General features: G+C 41.4%; 1 protein-coding gene and 1 non-coding gene across 2 annotated transcripts; one reads left to right on the top strand and one right to left on the bottom strand.

Annotated features, from left to right (window-relative positions):
- Positions 1-1,314: 1,314 nt before the first annotated feature.
- Lrrk (Leucine-rich repeat kinase) lies at positions 1,315-24,265 on the bottom strand. The gene is made up of 36 exons (XM_065494958.1): positions 24,189-24,265; positions 24,054-24,111; positions 23,592-23,748; positions 23,492-23,532; positions 23,271-23,436; positions 15,779-15,938; positions 15,567-15,711; positions 14,329-14,619; positions 12,161-13,378; positions 11,910-12,022; positions 11,655-11,855; positions 11,411-11,601; positions 11,167-11,351; positions 10,803-10,953; positions 10,467-10,744; positions 10,272-10,417; positions 10,068-10,212; positions 9,788-9,888; positions 9,368-9,732; positions 9,191-9,313; positions 8,658-8,857; positions 8,458-8,602; positions 8,189-8,403; positions 7,975-8,135; positions 7,292-7,542; positions 6,981-7,239; positions 6,740-6,926; positions 6,482-6,688; positions 5,541-5,934; positions 4,975-5,207; positions 4,258-4,453; positions 4,023-4,206; positions 3,201-3,455; positions 2,542-2,738; positions 2,357-2,490; positions 1,315-1,902 (listed from the first exon to the last, which is right to left on the bottom strand). The coding sequence occupies exons 2-36, from the start codon at positions 24,108-24,110 to the stop codon at positions 1,588-1,590; spliced, it is 7,767 nt and encodes a 2,588-aa protein (XP_065351030.1). The 5' UTR covers position 24,111; positions 24,189-24,265; the 3' UTR covers positions 1,315-1,587.
- TRNAW-CCA (transfer RNA tryptophan (anticodon CCA)) lies at positions 20,617-20,688 on the top strand. The gene has a single exon. It is a non-coding gene; the product is annotated as a tRNA-Trp (tRNA).
- Positions 24,266-24,634: the final 369 nt, after the last annotated feature.

Here is a 24,634-nt window from a genome sequence, read left to right as displayed (position 1 = left end):
GTGCCGAGTTGCCGGGTAAGCAGCTCATTATTTTGCGCCACGGACAGAAAACACACGACGAGTGACGGCTTGTAATGATGTGACAAGCACTCTTTCAAATTTCCTTCTGCACCCCAATTTAGGTCAAAACGTGCACTGAAACTTTAAAAAGAAATTTTTCTACACAATCCATATTTTCGTCAATCATTTTAAAATTTTAAAAATGCTTTCTACTGCATTTAAAGGGTGATGGTCGAAAAAAGTTGAATTTTTGGATGCAATAAGCAGTTGATCAATAAGGAATTTGTTCGAATAAAAAAAGGACCATTGCTAATTATTTTTTTTTCAATTTTTCTCAAAAATTTACAGCGCCTGAGCACATTTTATTGGCAGATTTCGATTCCTCTCGTCGAGATGTGTCCAACAGCGTTTTATGGAAACTCATAGTCGTGAAATAAAATAGGATTTAAATTAAGTAAAGAGACAGCCCCCGCACCATTTTCGAACTTTGCAGCCACTTAAAAAAAACACTACTAATTAGGTAGTTTATGGCTTCAGCTTATTTTGTTTTTAATTTATTCTATACGTTTCGGATAATTTTACTTCAGCGATTTTACACGAGAGTTAGAATATTTACCACTTCTTGTTGAGCACCATGTAGATTTTTTAGCATGTTGCCCAGGTCGTTTTCTCGGAAAATCAGGGTGATATCTGGAACAATCCACCCTCTTAGAGCTGAATTGAGATTTACTCGAGTTTTAATTAAGCTGGAACATAAAAACCTGCGCCAAAATATTCCTATTTAGACGGGCAACAACTTTTATATTTGCTAACTAAATTGGAATTTTTCAAATTTGATAAATTTTGTATTTAATTTTTAAATTTCGAACATATCTAAAGAAGAGCTATTTGAATTTTTCTAAGTGTGGAGTAAAATGTTGCCCTGAAGTACCTGGAAACTTTCAGGGTGGTGAGAAGCCTTAAGTTTTTGAGTTACAAAGGGTTTTAAGCTGGAAAAAGTTGTTTTTAACTTCAGGGTAAATTAAAAAAATCTGAATTGCACAATCGAAAAATTTAACCTTTAGGACATGTTAGGAGGTCAGAATATACCATTAGAACAGAGAATAGGTGAGAAATCGAACCCTGGCGTCAGGGTAGCCCTCAAACCACTTTAACGACGCCTGGCGGGCTCTGTATTGGTCCAAATTGCAAGATCTGCACACCGCTGGAACGGCAAAATCAATAGCTTTCAGAATTCAACGCTTTGAAGGCTTTCAGGGCGCTCAGGGACCACCCTGATGCGATTGAAATCTCGTTGAAATTAAAATCCATTGGTTAGCATTTTAAAATATTGATTTATTCACTACATAAAATGAATTGAGTAATTTGCAGGCGATGGACAATCATTAATTTATCACAAAATAATCAAGTGACTCTCAAATCAGGAATGTTTGTTGCAGAAAGACGAGCTCAAAATATCGTATTATATAGACTGGAGGTCGCTTCCGAATTTAAGTATTAAAATACATTGAAAAATGTACAAAAAAAATCAAAATTTAAAATAATATCAACAAATCTTTGGTTTTTCTAATCTGAACTCGAGAGAATTTAAGTTGGAGACCAATTTTCCGCTCGCCACACGAGCGCCACCATGGCGGTGGAAGTGGCCAGCTCGTGCACCAGCACTGACGAGTCGAGGTACCTCGACATCAGGTCGCGGTAGCCTCTGCCCAGGGTGGCCAGCATGGGCGCACCGGCCTTCTCCGCGTCCTCCGACGGCGTCAGCGCGATGATGGCGCGCACGTCCTCCTCGTACGGCCGGAAAATGGTGATCGGCCGCATCGAGTTCTTCTCCACCACGATGATGCAGCCCCAGGTCGTGCCGATGTACAGCTCCTCGTTCAGCACGGACATGCACGTCACCTGAGCACAAATTAGACATACCGATTTTTTATTTTAAGGAAAATTCTAATGGTTAGAACCCGAGATTTAGAGTTGCAAAAATATCTCGAAATTTAAAAATTATTTTTTTGTTTTGTTTTGAAGTAGAATTTCTTGAAAATAAAAATTAATCCACCACTATGAAGTTTTCTGTGAAGTTCAGACTTGTTATACGACCACTTTTAAATACATTTTCTAAATTTTAAAATGTATTTTTTTTGCTATTTAAATTTTCATTTTTTACTTTTTATCTTTTGATATTCAACTGCTAAAATTTATCTAATTCCCCTCAATGAATTAAACGGGAAAATATGCACCCCTAAAAACTATTTATATTTCGGGAAAAAATCTGAAAAAACAGTTTCTGGCGATGTAGTAGGATATTTTCCAAAAGAATGCGTGTTTTTCGCGAACTCTGCTGGAGTTGTATACACACCTGGCAACGGCCTGGGCTGAGGTGTTCTTCAATACTGATGGATTTGAGGCTCTCGGAGCAAGGAACTAGTTTCGAGCAATCTAATTTATGAAGAATTGTGCGAGACGAGGGTTCCCAATGGTACACAACACAGCCTGAAATCCAACCATCAGTCATATTCTTATTTCAAAGAAAATGAAAATTACCTGGATAAACGTAGGACCAAATGGAAGGCTCCTGTCCCGAGTAGTTGGGACAGTGAGACGAGATTAAATGCAACACCTCCAGATTCTCGATGACCGGCTCGTAGTGGTTGACCACTTCTTGAGACGACACGATGTTGTTGTTGATCGTGAAGATGCTGATGCTCCCGCGCGACTCGCCGCACCACAGTTCACACACCCTGCCAAAAAATTTAATTGTTATTTGGCCTAAAAATGTTTTGGGATGTTGTCAGGGTCATTTTGGGGTGTCATAACAATCTCTCTCGGAAAATCAGTGTGGAACTTGTAGAAACGGGCCCGTGGGAGAAAAAAATCGTAATTATCTCAACAATGTTTTTTTTTAATAAATTCTTGCAATTTGAAAATTTTAAAAATTACTAGAACCTTAAATTTGGTGTCAAAAGATGTCTAATCAGATGGCCGACAACTTTAATGCACAATCAAGTTTATTACTGAATTTTCAAAAAATTTTGAACACCCAAAATATGACATTTTAAATTTTGTTCTTGGTATAGGAAACAATGTCGCCTCAATTGTGTGTCACATGCCTAGAAATGGATTGAGAAAACCGACAGATTTCGAGATGCGAAGAAAAATCGGAATTTCCATAAATAAAAAAATAAAAATAAAAAAAAGCTTACCGGCCGTTGTCCTTGTAAATGGCGGTGATGGCGTGGAGGACGGAGCTGTTGCCCAGCTCGGTCATGACGAAACTGCCCTCGCCCATGGTGGAGGCCGACGGCATGACGTCACTGCGGACCATGAACAAGCGGCCATTGGCCATTGCCACGGCCACTCTCTGCAGCTGGTGCAGCCACAGCATCGAAACCACCGGACACGGCACCGGGGCGTCCGGCTCCATGTTGTAACTGAACAACTGTGTGCAGTCTGACGCCCTGAAATTACCAGAAAATTAATTCCATGTGGAAAATGTGTTTACGCAAAAATTAATAATATAATTTATTTATTCTAAAGACTTATTCTGTGGAAATACACTAAATTGAATTAAATTTTTTAATACAAGAATTTTTTTGTAAATTAATCTCAAATACAAAGCCAAACACCACCTTGAAACTGTCACAAAAGTTTACATGTACCCTGATTTCAATTTTGAGGGGCATTCCGGATTTTTAAAATTTTCGAAAACCCCCAAAAATGTTCCCGAACCCTTGGTGACCTTTGACCCTGACAGATAACCTCAAATTTGGTGTTCGTTTGATTTTACTTAACGAGAGGAGTTCAACACACACCTTAACCAACTCAAAATTCGCCAAAAAATGTCAAAAAATCCACAAAAATGAAATAATTGACGAAAATATGTAAATTTCCATCAAAACCTGTGATTTTGACCTCATTTTTTAAACTACATTCTTTTTTAAATTATGGCAAGTTTTAAGTGAAGGGGATTTCCTCGTCCATCATTTTAAATATGAGAAAATCGGGTAAAAGTGTTGATTACATACAGGTAGGCATGGATGTATCCTTTGTGGTCGCCAAGCCACACGCTGGATCCGACCTGACAGGCGGCGGTGGGGTTGCCGGTCAGATTGAGAGTGCAGTAGTTGCACCAGCCTCTGCCGTTGGTGGCCAGCAGAAGGTCAGCCCGGTTGTTTATGCAGCCAAGCCACAATTCCGACGAACTCTCGTCTGATTTTTTTATATTTCAATTTAATTGATTTTGAATGGATCGAGTTTTACCGGTCGAGTCGCAGACTGGCACCGCTGTTGTCGCGGACACCTGGGACGAGTGGTTCAGGGCGATCACGTCGGACAGGTGGGTGAACTCAGGCGCGGAGGCGATCGACACGATGTGGCTCGCGGACGGCCTGTCCCTCGGCTGCTGCGCCCAGCACAACACCATCAGGTCCAAAATGTAGCCAGGGTATAATGTTTCCTGCAGGATTTTTGTTTTAATTAGGTCAATTTATAAAAAAATTTAAAATCAAAAAAACCGGAAGGTCAATTTCCCATATTTAAGTTTTTTAAAGTCCTCTTGTTAAGGGGCAAAAGGCAAGGATTTTTATAAATCGCCCTGATTCCGGATTTTATTTTATTTTTTGCAAATGCCATATGATTTTTTAATTTTTAAAAAATGACTTTTTTTAAATATATTTAAATTGTAAATCAAGGCTTTTATTTTCTTTAAATTTGGCAAAATGGTTGGAAGTTTAAAAAATCAAAGAGGTAATTTTTGCAAACGCCAAGATTTTTATAAAATTATTGTTATGAAGCGGATTTTTATTTAATTTTGTAAAGAGTTTAAAAGAATTTAAAAGAAAGCAATATTTTTCTTAGTTTGCTAAAAGCCTGCGACATTAATTTTTAAATTTTGATAAATCCAGTAAAATTTCTGACGTTTTTACAATATTTTAAAAGTCTTGGTTTATTTAATGTTTCAAATTTTAATGGACTTACCCTGTGACACAAGGACGGCCTGCCACCCTCCAAAATGCATTCTTTGACAGACTCCTGTCCTTCAAAAGGTTGGTGCAGGGTAAGCAACTCGTAAATGAACATTCCAAACGAAAAGCAGTCCACTTTGTCCGTGTACTCCTCTTCGCCGTTGTAGCGCATTATTTCCGGCGCCATGAACCCTTCAGTCCCGCCAAATCCTTTCGTCCCTGATGGCAGGGTCAACCGACTGATACCTGAAATTCAATTTGATGATAAAAAATTATTTTTAGAAATATATTTTTCCTGATTTTTCTCTGATAATTTCCCGCCGAGAAAAAAACCTAAACATTCCTATTTTACAATTTTTTTCCTTTTCCAAATTCACCTGCTCAGAAGGTTGTAAATTTTGTTTCTTTAACCACTTTTTTCTTTTAATTTATTTTTTAAGGACGAATAAAAAATGTCACATTCTGATCGATTTGTTTGTTAAAATTATTAGCATGATCAAACAAATAATACAAGGATATTAAACTTTTCAGCGCTTTAAAAAATCCTCGTCGAACGAAATTTCCTGAAAAAAAACTCACCATAGTCGGCCAACTTGACGTGTACCCTGGCGAGCGGGTCAGCGGTGAAAGGTGCCGGCATGTCCCAGACTAGCACGTTCTCCGACTTCAAGTCTCGGTAGATGATATGTTGCTGGTGGAGATACTCGATGGCTTTGGCCACCTGCAGAATGACCGCTTGCAAGACGTAGGGCCCGAGTTTGGCGCCGGACCTGCGGTAGTGGCGCAGGGTCGTGTCGAGTGCGCCCTGCGGCGCCAGGTCGAGCACCAGGGCCAGGGGGTGCGTGCAAATGCCAACCAGGGGCACGATGTAGGGGTGGCGCAGGCTGAGAAGGATGTTCAGCTCTTGCCGCGCCGTGCAGTACGCTTTGCACGCGTACTGCAACGGATCTCGCTCCCATTTTCCTTGTGCAGCCTGCAAAAGCATTTAATTTTTACATTTTCTTATAACTCCGATTTTTTTTTTAAAATAAATAATAATTTAAAAAAATAAACTACTAAGACTGGGGTAAGATAATAGACCCTACAGGCTTGTTTTTCCGATGTAAATTTTCCAAAAATCTGAATTATAGCGGATTTCCATGCTGATATTCACCCCTCAGCAATATCTACCATTTTTCCACCCTCTTTAAAAATCAGAATCTATGGCATTTAACATACAATTATAGCTACCTACCAAAAAATATTGATTGTATCAAAAACCAAAAAATTAAAATTCCAAACCCCTTTCGATTTCATCCCTTGAAAATCCGCCCTTATGAAAGAATTTCTTGCAATTTTTATTTTTCTAATTAAATATTTATCTCATTATTAGCATTTTTAGAACTATTCATAGAAATTAATTGTTACTTCATAGCTTAAACCACCCCCATAATCGCATTTTTAAAACTAATTCAATAATTCCTTTCAATTTCTCAAATTTTTTAAAATTTTATTTCTTAAAAAAATTCCCTTTTACGCACCTTAAATGCAATGATAGCGGACGGCCGAGCGTTGCTACCTGGCTGGACAGGTTGCAGCATTTTCATGGCGACATCCGCGTACTGAGAGGAGCCGCGCATTTTGCAGTTGCCTCGAAAGACAAAGCCGAACGCACCTCTGCCCAGCAGTTTTCCCCTTTTGATGTTGTCTGGTCGGATGAGATGCCGTTCACCTAGATCCAAGAACATCTAAAGAAAAAGATATAATCATAATTATATGAATTATCATTTTGTATTTACCGTGTCGGGGGCGATGCTGGGAAGGCCGATGTCTCCGTGAAGTGGACATTCGACCGACTTCTTGTCGTAGGCCGCTAAAATACACTCTTCGACCAGCCAGCTGTAGTGCAGCGGGTCCGAATCGGATTTGTTCGAAAGCCGGTCCAGGCCGGCGAATGCCGGATGACCCTCGAAAGACGTAGTTCGACTGCGAGAGTAGAAACAAATTAAATTAATTAGAAATGAAGGAGAAATCGCATACCTAGATCCAGCACTGTCAGGCTCGACGCCGCTGTCGCAAGAAGTGTAACTTTCTTGAGATTTGCGCACGCGATCCTCCCTGTGCATATCTTCGAAAGGCTTTTTTCCGTCGAAAATGCTATTTTTATCCATTGCCATCCAGGCATCAGGCCTCAAGGCACACGCGCCGTCCTGCTCGTTAAAACTGGCCACGCATTTTGGGCAGGGAACCAGTCTGGTCACCAAAAAGCGCCCCTCGGAAGTGTGGACGAACCGAGTGCCTGGATTATTTTGTCAGGATTTTCTTGAAATTATTTGAGAAAAAAATGTTACCCAGAGTGGGGTACCAGTCTTCGAGCAAAATGTCAATGTGGTCGACGGCCAAGGCGAGCAGTTTGGTCACGCACTCCATGCTGGGGTCGAGCACGATCGACTGGTACTCGCTGTCTGGGCCCCAGTTCACGGCTGCGTCCTCGCTGATCGCCCTTTTCAGCACCAGGGTCTCCACAGGGAAGTACAGCTCCAAAATCGACGAATTGGAAAAGTCCACATCGGTCCAGGTGCCCTCCTGCTTCAGCTTAAATCTGGGGACAAAATTGTATTTTTTGCTATTTTTTAAAGTTAAAAATTAGGCTTTTTGGTCGGATCGGCTCGCATTTGGTCTCAAATAATTTCCAGATAAATTTCGTTGTTTAAACGTGTGTAAAGAAGTGAAGCACCAGCAACATTATTTTAAAATCCCAAAGAATGTTAAGTAAAATCTCGGTAATTTCCAGAATTTTATTATTTGAATGCGTTGAAGATTATCAAGTTGAATTAAACTTCATTTGAAGCAACTTTTAACGCCAAACAGATTTGGACTTGTCTTGATGTCCACTTACTAGCCAAAACGATTTCCACCTCACCCTTTCTCCCCTTTTTCACCCTTTGTCTTAAAAAAGAAAAAAAAACAATATTCCATCGCATTTTGTCAGAAATCACCTTAAAAAATTGTTTTAAAAATTAAAAGCACAAACCTCATTTGGCGATAATCAACAGGAGTGTTTTGCACGGTGGGCAGAACCTCCTTCATTCTAAACAACGTCGTGTCAAAATATCGGAGCTCCATTCCCGTTTGCCACAGCACCCAGTCAGCGCGGTGCTCCAGAATCGGAGCTAGACTAGCATCGTTTATCACCTTAAAATCATTAGATTTAAATTATGAAATTCTAATTAAAAAAAATAAGTCACCTCTTTGGGTGTAGTGAAGTAGGAGCGGACAATGTCGACGATTGCGTCGTCGGCGAGGATGCGAGTCATCAGTCTTGACCAAAAGCCACTCGGGAAATAACTCATCAGCAACAGCCTTCGGATCGACGATTCTGGGTCGGATTTGGTTGTGACTTCACACCTCAGACTTCCAGCTGGCTGTTCCGGACTCAGCAAGTCTTCCCCTCTCTTTGGCCCTGTCGTCAGAATTAAGTAAAAAAGAAAAATCAACATTTTAACAATTTCCCCACCACTAATTTGGCTGGAGTTGGGCTTTTGCAGCCTGAACACCTCATTGGAAGGAGTGTAGAAGGAAGAGTTGCCGACCAGAGTGGATGCCTGCGTGATTGGCGCCTTCTTCGTCCTCACAGCCCACCCTCTCGACCTCACAGGAATCTATTTTTCGATTTAGTTTAAAGAAGGTTTCAAAGAAAGGGGAATAATTACGCACCTTGACCCTCACTTCTGGGGGATGCGGCCCTCGCATCTGCTCCTCGGAAAGGAGCAGAGACGGGATGAGCAGCGTTCTGCTGTCCCAGGTCAGCGCAACTTCAAACTTGTTTAAAAGATTGACGATGTAGCCGCGTTTGTCAACCGGACCGATCGAAGAAGATTTAAAAACGTGTTTCAGGTCGTCAAGTTTCATCACACCTAAAGCAGAATAAAAGTTAAATCAATCTTCAACGCACAAGTTTTTCTGGCGAAATTTTTTGGGGTCAGCCCCTCGAAAAAAAAAGATTTATTCAATTTCCTGACTAGCTGTTTTTCTGGGGAAGAAAAAAGCAATTTTAGAGCAAATAAAAATAAAATTAAATATAGAATGTGAACCAAATTTCGCCTAAATTCAATAAAAAGATCAGCTTTCCGAATTTGCCGAAATTTGTGCCGTATACCAACTGTCTAAATTTAATTTTTCGATTCTGAAATCGCTAGTATTTTTTTCAATTAGAAAAAATGAACTATCATTAATATCTTTTTACTAACCAGTTCTCGCAAAGGGATTAATTTCCCGAATCGTCACGACATGCGCCAGCATATCACACAGCCATTGGGGATCGAGGAAGTACAAATCCTTCAAAGTAGCGTCATCGTAGTGGAGAAGAACGCCTGCCATCAGAAATAATTAAAAATTCCCCAGCACACTCTGTCAATAAATCAAACCATTCTCGTGCAAAAAAGCAGTGGCCTGGTTGAGTTCGGCACCGTCCCTGAAGGTCCTGTGGTACCTGGCTTGCAGCTCATGGGCCACCTTCGCCTTGTACTCGTCGGCCAGCAAGACGGGATCAGCTCCCAGGGCCCTCCTCTCGGCGGCAATGACACTGACGACGTCCTCCAGCGCCAGGTAGCTGGCCGGCACCCTTTGTTCGAGGAGCAGCTCCTTGCTCCCTGGCGGCCGCAGACTGTACACCGTGTCGTAAATCAGGTTGCAAAGGTGTTTCACGTTGTGCCTGGTTTTGCAGCTGATTTCGATCGTGTCCAACACCCTCGGCAAACCGCACTTTTCCGCGTCCACAATGTTTATGAACCTTTCAATAATAATTCTTTTAATTAGGGAAAATTGGAGATTATAATTATTTTTACTTTTCTCTGATGAGCTGTTGCAGGTCTTCCGTGCAAGGCAGGTCTTTGGCCATGTCGTAATGAGTGCCCACAATCAAAACTGGCGAGTTCGGAGCTCGAGCCTTTAAAAATCAGAAAGTTTATTTAAAAAAAGCCGGTGAGGGAAGAAAGAAAATTATGTCCCGCACATCATGAATTTTAAAATGTTCGACATTTCTATTTTTTAAATTATAAATCCAGCATTATCAGAGATAAAAATTGGTTTTTCTGGGATTTTTCGATTGGGATTGTCCGAAATTACCTGAATATTGACAAGCCACTGTAAAATTTCAGCAATGCCACGGGGGCCGTCAGGAATTCTCCACACCACAAGATATAGACTTCTTTTGGACAGGAAATACTGATGCGTTGCGTAGTACTCCTTCTGTCCGCCAAAATCCCAGGTTCTAAATTTTAGAAATTAGATTAGAGTCATCCCAGCAATTGAGCAATTTAGCAAACGCACCGAAATACGACAGGACCGAAAGAGTTCTGCGAGCGGCCGCGCTTCTCGTAGACCCAATCTCCGATGTCCACTCCAACCGTCGACATGTTTGTTCCCCTGGAGGTCTTCACGTTGATGTTCTTGTTGCCCATCCGCTTAGCCCAGTGCTGTTCACAAAATTAAAAAAGGATTGTAAAACAAATGGTAAATTCGAACCTCGACTGGTTTTTTCTTGTACGAGCCGTGTCCCTCCATTCGCAGCTGCTCGAGGAGAGACGTTTTTCCAATTCCCTGGACGCCAACGATCATGAGCTTGATCCTGGCGTACGGCTTTGCATCCTCAAGCACGGATTTCAAGTAGCCAATCACATCCATGGTTTTGTACTTTTTTGATTCGATCATCGACTTGAGCGGCTCTTGCAAGCTGCAGCCGTTCGTGTTCAGATTCCACAGCCTCGAAAGCAAACCCATTTGAGGCGGCAGCTCATTTATGTCTGAGGAAATGAAATTTTTTTAAAAAATTATTGCAGTTTTAATTGGTTATGGGCTTACCAGGATTGCCGCTGATGTTCAAAACGGACAAATTGTTCAGTTCGTTGATGTTTCTAGGAATTTCGTGGAGGTTGTTGTTGCTGATGTCCAGCATGCTCATGTTGGGGAACATTAGTTTTGATTTGCCCGTCACCACTGGATTTGAAGGATCCTGTCAGCAGATATACGTGTTAATATAACAAACATTAACTAACCCTGACGTGACCCTGAGTTTTAAAACACGAAAAACTATTTGTTTTAGACCCTGAGCAGATCAAATTAACAATTTACCACTAAATTTGAACTCCCCAGCGTTGAAAATCTCTGAAATAAATGATACTAAACTCGATATTTCGTGTTTTGAAACCTGAAAGTTGGAATTTACCAAATCTTCGGCTTCGTCCTCTTCAGCGATGGAGCCACCGTCGTCGTCAGTCGAAAGCTGGATTCTCTCCAAACAGTTATCGGCCAAAATAAGAGTGCGCATAGAATCGAGCTTCAGGTGGCGCCTATGTGTGCAAACTGAATTGAGAATCATACTTCTCAAAGATTTGCTGCTCGAAAGCCGACCTTGCAAATTAACGAAACGTTATAAATTAAGAAACCAAAATAAAATTCTACTCGGATACCGGATAGAATAGGCGTTTTCTTTGGTTTTGTGTTCTCAGAAGGGCAGTAGCAGTTGAGATGGGACATGTCACCTGCGGCGTCCAGGGCTTCGAGTTGAGGCAAGCTCGGCCAGCAGCAGATCTGATTGTGTGACAAATCGAGCTGCTTCAGGGTGCTCGGATACGACGTTACGTGTCCCATGCTCCTCAGGCTGGACAACCAGAATTAGTTTGACAGCTTGAAATTATTATTGCATTTTATTACTTGTTGTAACTGAGATTCAGTCTGGTTAGGTTCACAGCCAAGCAGGGCAGAGCGGAAGGAATGCAGGAAAACGCGTTGTGCGCCAGATTCAGCGCCGACAGTTGCGAACAGTTTTCTAAACTGTCTTCGTCCGCGTGCAGGATTTGGTCATTCACTTCCACGTTTTTGCTCCATATATTCAAATGTTTCAAGTCCATATTTCTACGGAAATTACTGAAGTTAGTTGGGAATTTGGAGCACGCTTCGAAAACTCACTGAACAAATTTGCTTTTGTTGACGCACGAGTTCAAGGTTTGCGCGTCTTGCAAAGAATCGTCCGTTAGCTCAGACACGTCATTGCAGGACGAATTTTTATCCTCCTGTCCTCTCTAGAAATCACATTTTGTTATTTGTGGCGGTATGCATTTCGTTGTTGGCCAATCAGAACGTTATAGGTCCTCCACCGCACGAAAACAGATCGCTTCCCGAAAAAAATACGCAACAAATTCAAAACAAATTGTACTTACCCCCAGGGAAGTTTGGCTGGAAAAGCTGTCGGATCTGACCATGATTTGCTCGCTGGTCAAGCTGGTGACGTCGATGCCGACTGTGATGCCTTGTTGGTGCGTCGGCAGCTCTCTAAGAAGGTTGAACGACGCGTTCAGCTCTTTGAGCTTGGATGCTTTCCACATGAGGTAAGGCAGGGACTGGAGTTTGTTGTTGGACACGTCCAGACTGACCAAGGCGGGCAGCTGGAAAATTTCCTCGGGGATTTGCTCGAGTCGGTTGAACTGCAGATGGATTTCCTCCAAGACCGGAGCGATGTATCCGATTGCCTCGGCCATTACTCTGTTCCTTCCGCTTTTACTGAGAGGAACTGTTGACTTTTCCTCGTTCGACGGCAGCCTTTCCAGTTTGTTCTGAGATAAATTCAAATATCTCAGGCTCTGCAGCTGGAAGACCGCGATGGGAACCGAGGTGAGCGAGTTCCTGGAGATGTCCAGCCTGGTGATGGAGTAGAGGACGACGTCCTGGTGTTTGGGGTTGAGTCTGAGGCGCGGATTGACCGTCAGAGCGGCGTCCACCAGCCACTGCGGCTTGACGTGGCTGAGGCAGTTCTGGCCGTGCCAGTTGATCATGACCGCCGTGTTGGGGAAGAGGGAGCCGTAGGTGAGGCTGCCGAGGCTGGAGGCCGACGCGAACTGCGAAGGACTCACCTCCGACATGGCCTTCTTGTTGATCTTGTACTCAGGGTCCGTGTGGGCCTTGGTGGCCAACAGCTTGGCGCACATGATCTCGTCGCGGTAGGCCACCTCCAGGGCCCTGCACTCGTCGTCCCTGGCGCCGTACTTGAGCAGCAGGTCCAGCGCCGTCAGGTCGCGGTTCCTGCACGCCTCCACCAGGCTGGTGGAGCCGCTGGCCGAGCCGAGGCCCTCGTCGCGGCTCAGCTCCTCCTCGTTGGCCAGGATCGGCAGGTTGGGGTTGGCGCCGCCCATCAGCAGCGCCGAGATGATGTTGTGGTGCTTGCACTTGACCGCCACGTGCAGGGCCGTCTCCGTGTTGTTGTTGCAGTACAAATCGAGCAACAGAGGGCTCAGCTCCGTTTCGTTGGAAACGGTCGGCTCCTGCTTGCTCAGATTCAGTTTGGACATTATCGACTGGATTCCGTTCGATATTCTCCTTCGAGTTGGACTCAGTATGTCGTTGGCTTTTTGCTCCTCGTCCTCCTTCTTGATACGCAACGCCTGTCCATGCAGAAATTCGAGACAATTAGAATAGAATTAAAGGTCTCGAGACAGTTATTATTAGAATAGTGAATTTCTGAGTATTATAATATGAAAAAAGGGAATGTTTTTTCGTTTATACTGATTGAAAAAGGCGGAAAAAGGCATTCCATTTATCTGTGCATAACAAGTTGTGACGTGGATTATGTATTATTATCTTATTATTTTATCTCTATGTTTTTGTATGAATATCTAATTAAAACGATATATTATATCCCCGCGATATTCGATATTTCGTGTTATAAATTTGCCCCCTTAAAAAATGTAACAATTAAAAAATTTAACGAATTTCCGCGTTTTCTGACACGTGCCACAACTTTTCTTAATTTTCGAGCAAACCACGCCTACATCTCAAAATTCCTGCGAATTCTCAGGAAAAAATCGTCCAACCTCACGCATTTTGACATTTTGAGACACGTGTGACACGAATTTCTCTTAAATTTAATGAATGAATGAAATACTGTGCCAAGCCGCCAAAGCAAAAACAATGAACCTGTGATTTAATTATTGTATATGTCTGTTGTTGTACACCCGTGGAGTCTAATAAATATTTCATTCACATTAAATTTAATGGGGATCCATTTTGTTTCCAGTGGGAAACAAAATAAATGCTAGACATTTTATCCTACTAAATATAATCACATGCACATCCTCAGAAATACATTCTACTGCGGTTGAAATGAGATTCGTTTTCACAAATGCGACACTAGGAAGAAAGTGATGGTTTCATAACCTACAATCTACTGACACGAATCATAATCACGCGGAAAGGAAATATAAATATTTATTGCATTTTGCAACCAGAGGCATGTGAGACAAGCCATTTAAAGCAGTCTCTCATTACTCGAGAGGTGCATCAGCCCCCCGCCCCGCCCCGCCCGCGAAAACCACAAAAAGGATTAATTACTCACATTGATTCTGTTCGCTTTGACCCTGAACTTGAGCAGGCAGTCGACCAGTTTCTGGTTACCGACGTAGCACGCCAAATAGAGGACACTCTGTCCAGTCACGTCCCGCGCGTTCAGGTCAAAGGGCATGTCGTACGCCCACTCTCCAGACTTGTCTCTCAGGGTGCACATCACTCTCGGCGGGTACGCAAACTTCAGCAACAGCTCCAACACAGCGACGTGGCCGTTGATGCAGCACGCATGCACCGGTAGCCATTTTTCCACAGTTTGCTGCTGGACTAGTTCCGGGAATTTCTGCGGAAATTAAAACAAAAATGTTCCTGTGATAGAGAAGAGAATGGTTGCAATCCGTACAGAATTTTTTATTAATCTAAAGTGGCGGTGTTTGGTTTGAACAAGAACGCCATCGACCAATCAGAGAAGGGAGTGGTTCTCTCTGATTGACCGGATCGAGACAGCAGCGCCACAGTGACAAAGCAGGTCAACTAGCAGCCGCCCTTGCTTTTATTCAGAGTCCCGCAGGTCCGACGTGAATTCGCCTTGTGCAGATCCACGTTCCTATCAGAGCCAATAATGAAAAGTCATTTAAAGACCGTATTTGACGAAGTTTCTGAGCACACCAATCGATTCTTGAGGGCCGAATTAGATAAAGTAAACATTTTTTCCGACCAAAAAGTCCAGCGCGACGAACTTTTTTCCCGCCGAAAACAATATGAATGCGAGAAGTGCACATGCGTCAGAGCTGGCTGGATTGACAAAGAATTCATTCTAACAGTTGGTGGTCTCTCTGCAAGAGGTGTTCAAACCAGCTCTGACGCATGCGCAGTCCTCGCATTCAAATTGTTTTGGCGGGAAAAAATTCTATACCTGTGCTACGCACGTCGCGCTGCACTTTTTGGTCGGAAAATATATCCACTTTACCTAATTCGACCCTCAGCAATCAATCGGTGGGCTCAGAAAATTCGTTAAAGACGCGGTCTTTAACATGGGAAAAGATATGGACGTGGATCTGCGCAGGGCGAATGCGCGTCAGTCACTAATCCACGCGACTCTGCATAATATAAGGACTCTAGGCTAACCTGAGGAATCGATTGACAGTTTAAAAAATGAATTTCTGTGTTTCTGTGCACGCTTTTAAGCCACTCAAGTGAATTAAAAATATATATGTGACAAGTTTTGACATGTAAGACCTTCACTCTTGACTGTGTATTGTTAATGAGGCTGCGGACATATATTAATACCTTGAGAAGCAGCTCGACGATGTCTTTTCTGCCATAGTAACATGCGATGTAGAGTGGCGAGTACTTGGTCACGGGATGGATTCGACCGTCTGCCTCGTTTTCTAGCAAGATTTTGACAATCTCTTTTTGGCCAACTTCACACGCCCTGTTAAGCCCAGCAGATCTTTAAAATAATGATCGTCTGCTAATAGACAGCCGGTTTTTACACTCACGTGAACAAAAGAGTGTTGCTGCCGCTCGGTGCCATGTTAATCACGAGTTCTGCTTCTTCGCCGATGCTTTCGACAATTCGCCGGACCGCATCTGTGTCGCCGCGGCTGCACGCCTCTCGCAGGGCGCTGTGATGCTCGTGCTTTTTCTGTTCTTTCTCATCTGAAACAAAAGGAGGTGCGCATTGAATTAAAAAGAATAGGTATTTTTTATTGTATTCTGATTCAAGTGAGATTGTCTCCTTTCACAATTTCGGGAACTTTCCCTCGGGAGGAGTCGAAATCAAGGCCAAAAAATAATTTATAAATTGAACTGTTAGATTTTTCGATAAATTTATGGACCTGAATGTGGCAATTAGCCAAGAGGACGTTGAAAAAATTCTCAACTGTCTCCAACAACATGAAGTTTGCATTATATGCTAATCTTCCACCTGCGAAAATAAGAACTCGTTCTCGTTTTTCGCTGCTAGAACGAGTCCCACCTGTCCTTCGGTTATCTTTCGCGAGTTAACTGTCAAGCAGCCCTTGGGTGTCGATTTTATGCTTATCTTCCAGCCCGTGAAAATTAACGTGACTTTTTTCTTCTATGCTAGCACGAAAACGAAATATAATTGCTTAAATAATCAGACACATTCCACGGCAACCCTTAAAAGTGAATTGTCGGCCAACACACGCACCAATAAGGCCAAAAATCAACTCACGAAAGCGCGACACGCTTTTGCTAACAGGTTTTTCTCACTTGAAGCCAATAGGCCTGCCAAATAAAAGCATAAAAACAACGCAGAACCACTCTATGAGTTCTTAAACGCGCTTAAATGTGTCGCCAGTCAACTCTGGCCGATCGTTTTAGAAGCAAACTTTTATTTAAAAAAAAAATCGATTTTTATGCGAAAAAATTAAACCGTGAAATTTAAATCAGCAGACAAAACCACACTTAAAAAAAAGAAGCCGTCTCAATTTCCCGGCTCAACCGAAAAAAACAGCGTACAAATCGCAAATGCAATTATTGGAATACGCAAAAGCCGGCTGAAGACTGAAAGCGATAGTATCTGGAACACCGTACGCGATTAATGTCAGCCAGCCTCTTGAACACATATGTGTCATTTCATGTGCGCAATAATTCGATTCTTTGCTCCGGTGGATACACGCGGGCAGGTGCCGTGCCCGTTCCTTTTCACGTGTATTATAATCTCCACGAGGCGAAGGCTGCAAAACAAATCCCCTGCACGCACTGCCTCTGCTCCACTCGCGGACGGATGCATAGTTTGATTATTTCAATCATGAACTGTATAGCTTGCCTTATTTACGCACTGCTTTGTACTTTGTACCTTGAGCATGCTCAATGAAGCGTGAGAACCAAGGGGTAATGAGTGGTGAATTATTCATGAGAGGCTCTAAAAATTTATGACTTTTGGCCCGAGCTAGAGAGTTGCAGAATCGAATTTTTAGATCTTTATTTTTAAATATGTTTTACTTAAAAGTATTAAAGTTTATAATTTATTTGTTGATCACTGGAACTGGAATTTTACAATGAGGGCGTGGTTCACTAAACACGGGAAATTCACCAGTTGCGTAAGCCCTTAAGTGTTCAAATTGAGCAATAGATGACGCCAGTGGTTACTTTTAATTTTAATGATTTAAGACTTAATCCTGCTGCTGTACATTCTGCTTCTAGAATTATTTCTTTAGACGTGCTGGAAACAAAAATCAGTCCAGCCATTCGCCGTAGAAACGTCGGAAAATATATTTCTATTTAAAAATAGTAGTTTTGACGATTCTACGGCGATTGGCTTAACCGATTTTGGTATTCAGCACGTTAAAAGAAAACATAATCAAGTGAAAGTGCACAGTGGCAGGATTCAGTCCGAAATCGCTGCGAAAATGACTTAAAATCCAAACTATACGGTGGCGCCATCTGTTTGGATTTTTAAAATTTGGCGCTAACAGAAAACGGGAAAATTTAAAATAGGCGTTGTTTCACAGAAATAAAAAACCTGGCGCAAGTTGTAGAGCGTGGAAATATCGTGAAATTTTATGATTTTGTTTCAAATTTTAGCTAAAACCTTGAATAAATAATAAATTTAAAACTTAATGATATGAAAAATGAATCATCGGAATGCTTAAAAAATAAAATGCACATTTTACGTAACTTTCCTCGTGATTCTCGTGAAAAACCACAAAATATTCGATATCCCTCGTGATAAAATGTGAAAAAAATAGCACAATATCAACTGTCAAAGAGAAACCATACAAGCCGAAGCCAAGACTTGGTTGAATATTTAAAAACTCAGCAGCACAGCTCACATATTACAGCATTAATTCAGGATTATGCATTTCTGCAGACGTCCCAAAGCGGACAAAGGACTTGAACTTGAAACGCAGACGGTTGCGATGAGTACACAAATAAATCGTGGTGGTGCCAATTTTGCCATTTTGCTCGCAGTTAAAATGAAGGCGCAAAAGTTTCTTGCTTGAACGCCTTGAGAACTTCTTTGCGCAGCTGAGAACTTCTTTGCGCAGCGACGACTTGGACGCGGAATTTATTAACATTCTTCAAGCGAAAACCTGATTTCCCTACGCGATTATATAACTCGTTCGCTAAGCTCTTAATCATTCAGAAAGGAACCTCAAAAAGCAGCGCTAGCGAGAGCGAGAGGTGTAGGGAACGAGTAAAAACCACCGACCACAAGTTGCATTATACTTATAGTTGAGGTTATAATTTGGTTAAAACCTGATTCTTTTGATTATGTAACAAACACGCTCAAATACACTTCAAATTATTAGCTTTTTAAGAGTCTTAAAGTGGTTGGCATTACCGAATTACGTTAATTAAAACGATTTCCTGACACAATGTCAAAACGCTATTTTTCTGTATGAAGAAATGTTATTTTTCTTTTTGAAATAAATATCCTTATTTTTCGATCGCTTGATTAAACACAATGATAACTTTTCAAGGATGTTTTTCCCAACAGACAGCTTCCGAAGAATCCGAAGGCAAGTATGTACAAGTTGTGATGAGTTGCTCTCGCATATTGACCTTGCAAAAGCTTTCAAAGGTGACTATGAACCTTTCCGGAAGCTCTTATATCTAAACTTTCTTTAAAATAACTTTATTAAGTTTTGCAAATTCTTCAGAGAAAAAAATGGCTGTTTCCAACGTCTTGGCTCAATTGAAGCGACTAATTAATCCAATTTACTCGGATGAAGGCACGATAAAACATGAATTACGGCCGTTATAGATCGAGATGTAGAGAAATGTGGTGCAACCTGGACGTGCGTGGGTCGCCGAGGAGGTGAGGTCGTCGATGAAGTAGTTGCAGGCGTCGTACGCGTTCTCGGCGTTGATGGTGTCGACCACCTCGCCCAAGCTGGACAGCCACAGACGGTGCATCAGGTTCTGCATGGCCGGGCAGGCCGCACGCCGCGCACTTGTGGCTGCCGCTCCTCGCGATCTGTCCTCGCACTCTTCTCGCGCGCCAAAACAAGCAACTGACTAAGCATAAGCAGTCCGCACCGCGAGGAAGCCACACTACAAACTTGTCTCCCGACTTCCCCCGCTCCGTCAAGTGAATCGAGTCGCGCCAGCCGCGAAAGAGAATATTTTCATGCTCTTTAATTCTCATTTGCATCTCTATCTCGGCCAGAACTATAGCGTGATTTTAACGCCGAAATCGATTTTCATCCGTACCATTCAGGCCGAACGTGTCTGAATTTGAATTTATCATTCTTGACCACCGATTGGAGTTTTTCACGACGATGTCCCCTTTATTTAAAGAGGAATAATCCTGGAAAAACCTGTAAAATGCATGAACCTTAGGATTCAGTAGAAGCGAAAATTAAGTGTAAAAAGTTTTGAGAAAAGTGGCTGTAAATTAAGCATGCTTTTCAATTATCTCCTTACTTGAAATCCCATTTTATTTCACAACAAAGAATTTCCCTAAAACACTGTTGGACAGATCTCGACGAGAGGAATCGAAATTTGCCAAGATTTGGACAAAATTTGAAATTTTACTGTATACATAGCGTTTATAGCAAGGCGCTATTTTGATTATTGCAAATTTTAGGACAAATTGCTCATTTCATCCAACAATTTTCTATTGTCACCCTTTATCCATCCACTTGAAACCGACAGCTCTGAAACAAAATCAAAATTCCAGAGCATTTTTGACAGTAACAGTCAATTTCTGAGGTTCCAATTTGGTGGAAACGTAAAAACCGTCTGAGAACCTAGCAAAAAGTGCCTGCGACCAATCAGCAACGAGCAACATCGAGACAGCAGCGCCACAGCGACAGCCAGCAGCAACTTAACTGCTAACTGACCTGCCTTGTCGCTTCCGCTGGCTGTCGCTGTGATGCTAACGCTAACGTCTCGATCACTCCCTTTTCTGATTGGTTGCCGGATTTATTATGCTAGGTTCAAACCAAAAACAGTCAATGTTACCTAGTTTGACCCTCAGGATCTCAGGAATCGATTGGAACGGTCAAATATGATATACTTGTAGGAGTGTGGTTCAAAATTTTACTATAAGACGTTTTTTCCTCAAAACAATACATAAATTTTAATAATTTTAACCTAAATTAAAATCGTAGATAAATAATTATTGTCCAAAGGGATAAATCAAAAATGTTTTAATGATCTTGAGCGTCTTTTAAATTCAGCAAAACGAAAATGACCAATTTTTTCTTCTTACTTTTTCAAGATTATCCAGTGCCTCTCAGTCTGAAATAATTATAGCTATTTTTTTAATTTCCTACAGAACAAAAATAAAGCTTCACAATTTTTCTTCAATTTGACAAACAGGTGAAGTCTAATTGACTTAAGTAAAAATTTGAGATATCACGACTCCGTGGCGCAATGGTAGCGCGTCGGACTCCAGTTCCGAAGGCTGCGTGTTCGAGTCACGTCGGGGTCAAAAAAGTGTGTTTTTGCTAAAATTAGTGCCGAAAAAAGCTCAAATTAATCGTCAATCGCATTGAAAAAACAAGTTAAGAAAACAATGAGTCGTAAAACTGTCCAGAAAGTTGTGAAACCATAATTTTCTTGCCTTATCATTCGTAACGTAGTATGTTTATCTTTTCTAAACAAAATGATTTCAGTATACTGACTTGTTGAGGCGAAAGATTATGCAAACTTAAGAAAGCACTGAAAGAGCTTCTAAACGTTTGCACAATCAGAAAGTTGTAGTCGAATGAAAAGTTTAAAATAGCAGTGCTTTCAAGTTCAACGGTTGGTTAGCTAGCTCTTCCGGCCAACACGGCATTTGGTTTCATGAGCAGCAAAATTAATTTTTTTAAACTCGAATTGAATAAAAGCGATACGAGTTAGCCATGGCTTTATAATTCAGTTGCCATGAGTGCTAGTTCTAGAGCATAAATCTTGGCAACTTCAGAGAGCAGATTGATGAAATTTTAAATAGTGGAAAAATATTGTTACCTCCCCAATTTCCCGGAAATGCAGTTTCAAAAATTTCAAGTACTTGTATTTAAAAATTTAAATAGCTAAATTTAAGCCTAATGTTTTGAAAAAATAAAATAAAACTTCACGACTTTTAAAGGCATTTAAAATCTTGAAATCGCGTATTCCTTGCAGTTAGATAATTTTATTTTTTAATCTTGCTCCTCCACGTGTATCTTTTGAAATTGTCTCAAATTTCCGACTCTAGCCACTGACGGAAAAATTGATTGTCAACAATTTATGCGGTTTTCTTATATGGTCTCACTTAATGAACACCACATCCATCTGATTACAGCGGTCTCTGTTTATAAAATAAACACTTATGCTCGCACAACTCAGTTTGTTATCCGCTCACGGAAATGATACATATAATATGTGTAAATAATCCAAGAAAGGAGTCACGTGATTCCCGCCCGACCTGCAGCGATATCTTACTAGACGCATAATTAAATTGTCACGACCGTTTACACTTTTTGAAATGGAGCTGAAATTATTTCTCATGCAGAACCACAGGTGTGTATATAAATTGTTTATTTTTATCTTGCAGAAAGCATAATCGCGAATTCCACGCACGGCTGCCTCGTAAACGCCGGGAAAGGGACAAAAGATATACTGTTGTCAAATTGCGTCGAATTCGCCGAGTGGCACTGACTCTCTTCATGGCCATGCTCCAAAAGAGAAACCAGTATGTTTATTTTGTTTAGTGTGTTCCTACAAAGCCTTCAACTTACTTATTTATTGTTACATCAAGCTATCATTTCACTCTGTAGTGAATTTAGAAATTATAAAATTAATAGCCTCTTTCTCGTCAGAAGATTCATAGCAATTTTAGTTCAGAATAGAAAGCAGAAATTTATTTCATAATTATCTCAAGTTAACAATTATTTTAACTAACAAATTACAATAAGAAATTCGGTTCAAATCATTTCGTCAAATTTAAGCTGGACTGCAGATAAAAAATAATTAACAGAACAAGACCATATAAAGTCATTTATTTCGTGCTAAAAGTGTTAGAAAATATTATATTTTTAATTTAAACGCACTTATTTTACTGTCCATTGGAATCTCTGTAGGAAAAGTAACCACTGGAAGGGGGCGTAACTCGCGGGAGTTTTGAAACGGGGGCGTTTTTCTCGGAAAATGTAATTAAAGGCTTGGCACGTGTCGGAGAGCGCGGGAAAATCAAGATAATTTGACTTTATTGCCGTAAACTGACGGGAAAATGAGGGTGTCGTTCACCAGATTATTTAAAAAAGAAAGCGTGGCACGTGTTGTATAAGGCGGGAAAGCTATTAAATTTGACTTTTTTTCACGGGAATGTGGAAACGGGGGCTTGGTTACCCAGAAAAATAAAAAATAAGGCGTTAACAGTGTTTACTGATGTTTTCATGCAAAGCCCTGATTAAATGATTGATTAAATTTACTGGTCAAATGGTCCGAAAAAATTAATTTAAAGAATGCGTTATAATTAAGAATGCTCAAATGCCAATTTTTAAACTATTTTCGTTTATTTGTAATCGGTTTTTCACACAAACATTTTATTTCGTAAATATTTAAAATCAATATTTAAATTGCTATTATTTGAATGAAATGAGTTGTGACTTATGTTTGAAACGTTCAAGTAAATCAAAATGATGTTTATTTAATTTAAATTTGATTTTGCTCTAATCCATATCTAGAACGTGTAACGAATGGAACCTCCACTAAAAATCGATCGTGCTACTGTTAGGAAAGGTCCAGATGGCTGACCGTGAGTCTGCTGATTCATGAAATAAAAAAGTCGAGGCAGCATCTCACATCAATCACGATCGATCCAAAGGCAACCGAGAAGAAAGAGACTTTCACTGGCACACGGAGCAAAGTTCAACCACGGGTAACCCAGTTTTTGCTCGTTTTTCTCTTTTTACGTGTCACGCTGCAGAGTGTCTCGAATGACATTTGCCCGAAACCGCATCTTACCCGTCTGACTTGAAATGGAATATCCGCGCGCGCGATTGAGATAAACACATCCCTGCCGAGAGAAATGTTAATGGTACTCACCAGCTGCCTCTTTGAGCTGTCGCAGGGTTATCGAGTGCTCGCCAGCCTCGGCCACGTCCAGAGCGGTCATCCCATTCACGTCTTTTGCTGTCAGATTCGCCCCGTGCTCCAGCAAAGCTTGCACGTTGCTCGCACACCCGTGTTCGCTGCTTACGTGAAGGGGAGTCTACAATAATTTTATATTAATTCATTTTTTATTAAAATCTTTGGCAATTAAATACCTTATTTTCTCCTCGCGGGCCACACGACAAGTTTGGGTTGGCTGTGAATCAGATTCGGATTAGCATATTTGTGGTGTCGAATTGCTGCCGCTCGAATTACCTCCCGCTGCCAAGAGGACTTTTAAACAGCGCGAATTCTCTGTCAAAGCTGCAGCGTGCAGAGGGGTCCGACCCCACGAGTCGCGGCTGTCGATGTAGGCTTTCTGCTCCCCCCGAAGCAGGTCCTCCAACAGTTCGGCATTGTCCCACAAAGCAGCCTAATCAAAATGACATTGGAATTTTAATTATTTTTTTTTTATCAAATTGTGCCGTGCATTTTATATTTTTTACGCAAGGACAGAGATATGTATGGGGCAACTCTTGGAATGTACGCATCAATTATTCATCTTTTGCAAGCAAAAATTATAATTTTAAATTTTTCTTTCTGCGCATTAGAGAATTTTGCGAGTTCATCTCATCAGTGTGGGTCGAAAAGAGCGACGCACCAGAAACCTTTTGGTGCGGTTTCCCGATAACCTGACACCGCGTCCTACTCACGAATTCATGGTCAATGAACACCCACCTGGTGGAGAAGTCGGCCGGGAAAGTCTTCTTCCTCCGGAGTCAAAGTAGCTGCCATTCTGCCGCATGGGGAAAAACGCAATTTTCCATCAGAAAGTGTCACAATAAATTTGGAACATTGGCGCCGGTTAATTACCTGATTAACGTGCGGAAATCAGGACCTCAAAATTCTGCGGTCTCTTTGCACCATGGTTGTTGTTATAACTGGTTCCGTAGGCGCCACCAGAGGTCCCACTCGACCTTTTTAGTCATATGGTTTGGCTTAAAGGGCTCTCCCCTCTAATATCATACCGGTTTAAATGAAAGAGACGGTAGTAACCGGACTTGAGGTCGCTGGTCGTTGGTTACGTTGGTCACTGTACATTTGTACCGGTTCTTCAAATACTGCTAACATAACCGATTAATTTTACAGTAATAACGCTAAAAAAAAGGCGGAGTCTCTTATGATCTGCTCTGCGGACTTATGGAATCGATCAATTTCCTCTTTTAAAATGTAAACGTTCACTAATTTGGTGTAAATAAACAGCTCTATTATTTTTATTCAGCTTCATAGCATCATCATATAAATTTCCTTCTTAAATC

The sequence above is a fragment of the Cloeon dipterum genome, chromosome X, assembly GCF_949628265.1.
Source record: "Cloeon dipterum chromosome X, ieCloDipt1.1, whole genome shotgun sequence".
Classification (NCBI taxonomy): domain Eukaryota; kingdom Metazoa; phylum Arthropoda; class Insecta; order Ephemeroptera; family Baetidae; genus Cloeon; species Cloeon dipterum.
The sequence above is the reverse complement of the archived record's forward strand: the minus strand, read 5'-3'. Positions and strand labels throughout refer to the sequence as shown.

What these genes read in the sequence shown, in the direction of transcription:
- Lrrk (XM_065494958.1), bottom strand. Translation starts at nt 24,110, where the DNA reads ATGGCAGCTACTTTGACTCCGGAGGAAGAAGACTTTCCCGGCCGACTT. An exon ending in GAAAACGCCTATTCTATCCG is followed by an intron (nt 11,352 to 11,410) that starts GTATCCGAGTAG and finishes TTAATTTGCAAG; the next exon opens with GTCGGCTTTCGAGCAGCAAA. An exon ending in ATTTACAAGGACAACGGCCG is followed by an intron (nt 2,739 to 3,200) that starts GTAAGCTTTTTT and finishes ATTTTTTGGCAG; the next exon opens with GGTGTGTGAACTGTGGTGCG.